We start from the raw sequence: 8217 nt of genomic DNA on the forward strand, positions 1-8217 counted from the left end.
ATCTAAATATATATATAATTTAATTTACTTTTAATATATATTTATATTTTAATATATATTTTATATTAATATTAATTTTTATAATTAATTTTAATATACATGTAACATAAATATAAAAGTAATATTACGTAATTATGAAAAAATTATTATTTTTTACCATCACTTAATCAGTAATAATTTACATTCATATTTATATATATTTATACATAGAATATATAATTTATATATATATTTATCAGAATTTACATACATAAATCAGTATAATTTGTATTTACATTTTTTATAATTTACATACATAGCTTTTGCCTTTTTGTTAATACTTGACAAAAATAATTTACACTCATATTTACATGTATTTATATACAAAAAATATATAATTTATACATATATTTATCAAAATTTGTACACATAAATTAATATAATTTATACTTATATTTCTAGAATTTATATATTTAAATGACAATTTAGTATTTATGATTGTCAAATGACAATCAAAATTATTAAAATCTCATGATTCTCTAAAATTTTTCAGTATATAAATATTTAGTTTAATTATCATATCTCTAAAAATACATGTTAAAGTTATTACTGTTAAAATTTTTTATTTTAATAACTATACATTAAATTTATTGAAAATTAAATTTTGTATTTTTTTTAAAAAAATCCTAATCAATTATCTTAATTTATTTTTAAGATATATGTTAGTTAAATTTTAAATATTTTTGTGATGATTATTTTTGGTGTATTTATTTAGAATTTTATCATTTTATTACCAAGAATGGAGCTAAAACATTTCTTAAGCGGTCAATATAAAAATATTATATCTCTAGATTAGAAAAAATTAACAACTAACAAGCACATTATTGGAAACCAAACAAACAAACGCTATTATATAGTAGAAAAAACTTATTTACAGATATATACAGAAGAACTTAAGAATCCAACATGGTTTTCCGTAGTAAAAATTTTAGTCGCACAAAATATTGAAAACAAAATATGAATAGGGTTTCTGGTGGAAAATACGAACGGACATAAGAAATATTTATCACTTTTTTCGTACATTTTAATAATATAGCTAGCAATTATTTTAGTATCCAGAACATGGTGCGAAAAGATTTTTTTAATACTAAAAACTATGCTTTAAAATATACAAACAAAAATAGTAGAAATGTCGTTTCCTAATAAATAGATACATGACTTCAATTCTCTTCAAAGATATTAATCATTTTTCCAAAGATGGTCTTTTGCTCTTTTCCCGACCCGAGGATAACTCTGGCAAATTAGGATGCGGTTCAAGCAACGTGATTAGGTGATCTGCTGCCTTTGTCGCCCTCGTTTAGTGGTTTGATAAAATCTTACCCCTCCCCCCTCTCTTCTTTCCATATTATTGTTTGTATAATTAATAAAAAATAAACTATTATTTTTCTCTATAAATATTCAAAACACAAATTATTAATAATAAATAAAATTAATTTTATATTTATAAAAAAATAATTAGTTATTTTTTATTATAAAAAAATTAAATAAATTTTATATATATGAAAAATAAATTATATTAAAAAAATATTCAATTATTAGATTTTTATTGACTAAAAAACACTTTAAATCTTAAAGTTAATCCTATTAGTAATCATTTTTAACCTTTAACATCCTACTATATCTCTCTCCTCACCACCTCCTAGACGATATTACAAGTTTTGGACCCTCGACCGTCCCTCTTCCCTCTGCATTTTTAGAGTTCTCCTACCGCGTCTACTTTGCCGTATGAAACTCCCACCATGCCAACATCTTTGAGTTTGTCTCTAACGACTGCATCCTCTGCATGTGGGATGTTCGTGAATCTTTGTCCACTGTGGTGTTCCCTCCCCACAAATTTGAGGTGTTAACTTGTGATTGGAACAAATACAACGATTGTATAATTGCGACTATTTTGGGGGATAAGAGCATCAAGATTTGAGATATGAGAAATTTTAGAATTTCGATTGCAATTATATATGGGCACGGATATGCAATGAGGAAGGTGAGATTTTCATCGCACGTGTGAAAATTTGATGGTGACTTACTCTTATGATATGATGGTTTGTATTTGGAATTTTATAGTGGAAGATGCGCTAGCTTGTGAGCTGGTATTATCATCACACAGCATTTGTTGTCGACAGTAATATGAGTTTTCTTGTTGAAGATTTAAAAACTAACAATGGTTGGAATAAGTTTGTTTGTGTTTGGCAGCATAGCATTGATAAATTTTTGTTTGCTCAAAGCAAGACATAACAGAAAATTAAAGGCTGAAAATGATTAATGGTAGAATTAATTTTAAAATTTAACATATTTTTTAAACTGAGTCAATAAAAATTTAACGATTAAATATTTTTGTCAAACATAGTTTATCTTTTATGAATATAAAATTTATTTAATTATTCCATAATAATTTTATCAACACCCAAATCTTTCATAATGAAAAATTATTTATTCCCTCTATACTTTTCATGCTTGTACTGTTTTTAATATGATGCTAGGCTTATACTTATTAAATACATTGATGCAAAAAACCTAATGGTTGTAATTCTAATGTTATGCTTATTGATTTATTGATTTGATTTGATTATTGAAATACTGATTATTATTTTTTATGCTTGTGCTGTTTTCAATCTGATGCTAGGCTTATACTTTTAAATATATTGATGCAAAAAGCCTAATGGTTGTACTTCTGATGTTATGTTTATTGATTTATTGATTTGATTTGATTATTAAAATAATGATTATGATTTGATTTTGTATGTGTGTGAATAACATTGGTTAATGATGATGATATATTGATTATTGATTCTTGAATTGAGGAAGTCTGCATAATAGCATAAGCAAATGTTTATGAGTTATTCTTGAAATCAGTTTGGTGAATTTTATTTGAGCTCAATATGAATTGATTATGCAAAATTGGAATAGAATTATGTTATAGCACGATGTAAATGTTAGGGTCTATTATGGTGAATCATTGTGAGAGTTAGAGACTGTTATGGTGTATTTTTTTAAAACTCAGGGTCTATTGTGGTGCACGGGGTGAAATTATAGGGGTCATTATGTGTACTTTATAGGGTCATTATATGTTCTCACTCAACATAGCTATGCTTTCTCAATTTTTGTTGCAGGGTCTGATTTTAGCCATGAGGGAGGTGTTGTCTAATGTGCATCACCGTTTTTGTGTGTGGCATTTAGAGCGTAATTTCAACAAATAATAGAAAGACTTGGAACTAAGGGGATTGTTGTGGGATTGTGCACGAGCCATTACGTACCAGGAGTTAATGGATAAGATTAAGAGGCTTAACAAGGATGCCTGAGCATATCTGAAAAAATGACCAGGAAATTCAGGGACAAGGTTAAAGTTCAATCACAAGCCAAAGTTAAGTTAGACTATATTTGCAACAACGCATGTGAAGTATTTGATAAAGGAAGCACGAAGAAAGCCAATCATCACACTGCTCGAGGCAGTCAGAATATTTGTAATGCGCACAATGGCTAAGAATAAGGTGAAGCTGAAAAATCACATAGGAATACTACCACCAGTTATCAAAAGTAGGTTTGAGAAGGTTAGGAAGGAGTCTAAAAACTGACATCCAATTTAGGCTGGTGATAATGGTTATGAGAAATTCGAAGTGCATGGTCATCCTACAAATCATGTTGTTAATTTGGGAAAAACACTATGCACTTGTCAGTTCTAGATGCTAACAAGTCATAATTGATTTCAAATGCACTTGCTTGATTTATTAATTTGAGTGTGTTTGTGTTATTTATTTAGGTATTTCCTGTATACACGCTTATGCTGCCCTTGCTAGAGTGAACAAGTACCCAGAGGACTTTTGCCATAAATGGTTAACTATAGAGTCTTACAAGATCACCTACAGCCACCATATAAATTCTATTCCTGGCCAACCTTTATGGGAACATTTTGATTATAATAGGCCATTGGCACCTATGGTGAAAAGGAAGGCAGGAAAGCTTCAAACAAAAAGGAGAAAAGATGCGGATGAAGGTAGTGCATCTAACAAGAAGTCCAAGGCAAGCACTACATTGAAAAGACAATTAAGGCTATTTACTTGCAAATACTGTCTACAAAAAGGTCATACAAAGAGAAGATGTGACAAGAAGAGAGCTGCAGATGCTAAAGCTGCTGCTGCAGCAGCAACAAAGGCCGCACAAGATGCTAAGGGTGCTGAACCAAGCTCTACTAATGCCACTAATGATCATCCTACTGCTAATACTGAAGATGTTAATCCTGCTGCTACTAAGGGTGCTAATAATGCTGATCCCACTCCTATTGTCAAAGATTCGCAAGCTGAGGTAGGTGCTGGCTTAATTGAAATTGAAGTCCAACCTGTTGAGATTGATCTCTCTCAGCCAACATACTCTAAACTCGAAGACACTCAAAATGTGGGACCACATCTTCTCCAACATCTTCATGTATATCATAATTTATTTATTTATTTACTATTTGCTTTATAGTGCTCATGTGTATCAGTATTTATTTATTTACTTATTGCATTACATTGCTGCTACCTAAATCAAATCAGATGTTTCTAACAAGACCTACAAAGCTAGCAACTAGAAGAAGATAATCTCCTCCAACAATTTCTGCAAATTTGGAAAACACTCAAGACCTTAAAGATATGCATACTATGGTATTTTGATAAATTACATATATGATAGTGCTTTAATTATTGACCATATGGTTATCCTGTCTTCAATTTTTATTTTGTAAGTATTCATATCAAACGTATTCACATCAAATGTTAGAATACAATAGGCCAAATCTTTTTATCCAATTATCTCCAAATTTTTTCATTCATGATAGTTATAATCAGGAATACACTTGTATAATTCATGTCATGCTCAAACTTTGAACAACAACATTAACACAAAAATAACAACTAAAAATAACACTAAACATATGGTTTGGATTAACACTTTCTGATTTCTCACAATTGCTTCCACTTTTCCTAGCCTCCAGACCAAGTTCATTTTCAGTTCACCCTCCTCAATATCAGCTTTCCAAGCCACATCTTCTTGTTTAGAATCTGCCCAGACAAATAACTCGCACCATCTCTTTTCGCTTGTTTGTAATAATCCAGAAAATGGTCATACCAATTTGGAACACAGACACAGCAACCATACATATATGAGCTTAACCCACTTACATTATAATTAGGACACCCAAAAAAGGACTTGTTAGGATGTCTTTTAGTCCCTGACCACATAAGGATGGGGCGACATCCACATCCACACCACTCCGACACCTTTTCAGGCCTGGGTCGGACTGATGTTCTTGTCTAGTTCCTGGTTGAAGAGGAGCGGCTCGAACTCCCTACTGCGTGACTAGCACCACCCATAATTTGTCACAAGTTTCGTTGGGAGCAGTACTACACTTGCAAAAAGAAGATGGAGAAAAGCCATAATAGAAGTAGAAGACAGAAGTGAAAGAAGAATATGAAAAAGATAGGGTTCACATTGGGTTTAGGGTTTATAAATAAGGATAAGGACTATATTAGAGAAAACTCACCAAATATCCACGTTATATAACCGTTTCCACATCTACCATGGTAGCCACTTGCCAAATCAGCACTCTGATTTACTGACTCAGGCCAGAAATAGGCTTTGGGACTTTTATAGAGCTCAAAATTCAATTTCGAAGATTAAAATAGTAGGGGTATTCGCGGTGCGGTTTGGTTCGATTTTTGAGGGAAAAGCCATCCGATTCGATCGTCTAATTAAAATGTGGTTCGGTTTGGTTCGATTTTTTTGTCAAGATCTTCCGAACCAAACCAAACCAATTAAAATCGATTTGGTTTGGTTTGGTTTGTTCGGTTTTTTCAATCAAATCAAAAAAAATTCTACTATACTATTATGCAAAGTCGTAACATTGAAATCGACAAATCGAAATACACAATAGCTAACAAAGTCTTGATCTAATGAAATTTAACGACAACAGAATTCAAATACGACAATTAAAGAAGTTCAATAGTTCAACAGTCAACACAACTAAAAATAAAAATAAATTGTCATTAAACTGATAGCAAAGTTATGGTGTCTTCTCCAACAAAATAGTTAAACTTCTTAATGCAAACCAACCTGAAATAAAAAAAATAGTTACATAATAAGAACAACAACAACAATAATAATTATAATAATAATAATAATATAAGGAGAATAATTCCTACCATAACAAGATTTACTCAATCACACTCAACACTAGAATCTTCTTCATTGGGATCAGGAGTGGGTGCAACTTCTACAAAATATATAAATCAAGAAACAATCATAACAAATAATATATATTAATAAAAACCAGATTAAAGTAAAGAAAATTATAAGTACAAACTTAACCATACCTAATTTCAACTTCTCCAATTCCTCGATGAGTTCCTCAAGGACAAGTTTTGGAGAGTTTCGGAGCCAATTTTGTGTACAAATTAACGCTTCAGCTGTCATCAAAGTTAGAGAACTCCTATAATTATTCAACACCCTTCCTCCAGTACTAAATGCCGATTCTGAAACAACTGTGGAAACTGGCATGGCTAAGACGTCTCTTGCAATCTGCCCAAGAATTGGATATTTAGTGGAATTCACTTTCCACCAATTTAGAATGTCGAACTGCACGCTACTCTTCTCTAATGCCTCCATAAGATATAACTCCACCTCATTCTTGTTAGCACTCTCATCGAATTGCATTTCCTTTTCAAATTCCATAGCAAAAGAAGTTTTATGTGCCTCAAGCTCGTGTGTGCTTATTTCAGGAGGATCTTGCCGAGTAGATCTTTGATAGTTACCACCAAACAGCCTATAGCTATCAAACACCTTGAAAAGCGTATCCTTCACCTTTGAAGTTAAGAATTCAGCATCTTCTTTTTCATACAACTTTTCAAAACTCCACTTAATCAATTGAAGCTTATACCTAGGATCAAGAACAACTGCAATGAAAATCATCATGTTTGTGTTTTTGATATTTTCCCAGTACTTGTCATACTTGGACTTCATTTTCTTAGCCATGCCTGAAAGTACCGTATCTAAGCTTCCCATCCAATGCTTAAGTGTAGACAATATTTTACAAAAGTCATTAAAGTGTTGAGAAGATGTCACAAACGTTGAACCAGAAACTTTGTTAGTAACCTCATAAAATATTTTTAAAAACTTGACAAAATGTCTTGCATTCTCCCAATCCTCAGACTTAGGAATCCCACCAGCCATCATAGCATATTCAGAATCTCTCTCCCCCAAACGTTTAAATGCCTTTTGAAACTTCAAAGCACTTTCAAGCATTAAAAAGGTAGAGTTCCACCTGGTAGGAACATCTAAATGGACAGTGCCTTTTTCCAGAATTCTAGCTTCCTTAATCCTAGTTTTAAACCTCTCAGTACGACCTGGTGATGCACGCACATGCCGAACTGCATTTCTAATCTTTAAAATTAACTCATGCATTTCTCTCAACCCATTATTCAGAATAAGATTTAAAATATGAACACAACATCTAACATGTAAAAACTCTCCCCTTAATGGATGTGAGTTCCAATCCTCCAACAATCCCTAGCAACTGTGAGCCTTCCAGAATTGGAAACTTGGGTTGCAAACAACTCGTATAATAACGAAAACTCTCCCCCTCAACATGCAAAAAAGGCAATTCGTCTACAATAATCATTCTAGCAAGTGCTTGTCTACAACGATCAACATCAAATGACATGGCAGAAAGTGAACTACCTATCCCTTTTCTATCATCTTTTATCACATATTGAAAACAAAAAATCTTTTCGATAGGATCTAATGCTTCCTTCGAAAATTTTTTGCATTGCAACAACAAGTGATTTTTCATGTTACTAGTGCCATTTTTATGTGTATCACAAGCATAACTAGCCCCACACCAATTGCATTTATCTCTAGGATATTGTGGATTACTAGTTTCATCTTTAGTGAAGTGATCCCATGTCCATGACCTAGGCCTACAAGGTTTTCTCTTACCTTCGTTGGTCTCAGTTTCAGCGGAGTCATCAACGGGAGCTTCTTCAACAGCCCGCCTTTTTCCTCGGCCTCTACTAGCAAGCTTTGTTGTGTTTCGATGAGGAGTTGGGACATGAGGCAATGCAGTCGGAGATCTGATGCTTGTTAATTCATTCGGAAGAGAAACTGGCAGCAATCCGGATTCACCCATATTCTCATTTGAACTTACGTCAAACT

At 32.1% G+C, this 8217-nt stretch overlaps 1 protein-coding gene across 1 annotated transcript; it reads right to left on the bottom strand.

Moving 5' to 3' along the window:
• Window positions 1–6224: 6224 nt before the first annotated feature.
• On the bottom strand, window positions 6225–7467 carry LOC130945444 (zinc finger BED domain-containing protein RICESLEEPER 2-like). The gene is made up of 2 exons (XM_057874159.1): window positions 6381–7467; window positions 6225–6280 (listed from the first exon to the last, which is right to left on the bottom strand). Exons 1-2 carry the CDS (start codon window positions 7465–7467, stop codon window positions 6225–6227), a joined length of 1143 nt encoding a protein of 380 aa, XP_057730142.1.
• Window positions 7468–8217: the final 750 nt, after the last annotated feature.

Source organism: Arachis stenosperma, chromosome 8 (assembly GCF_014773155.1).
Source record: "Arachis stenosperma cultivar V10309 chromosome 8, arast.V10309.gnm1.PFL2, whole genome shotgun sequence".
In the NCBI taxonomy this organism is placed as follows: Eukaryota; Viridiplantae; Streptophyta; class Magnoliopsida; order Fabales; family Fabaceae; genus Arachis; species Arachis stenosperma.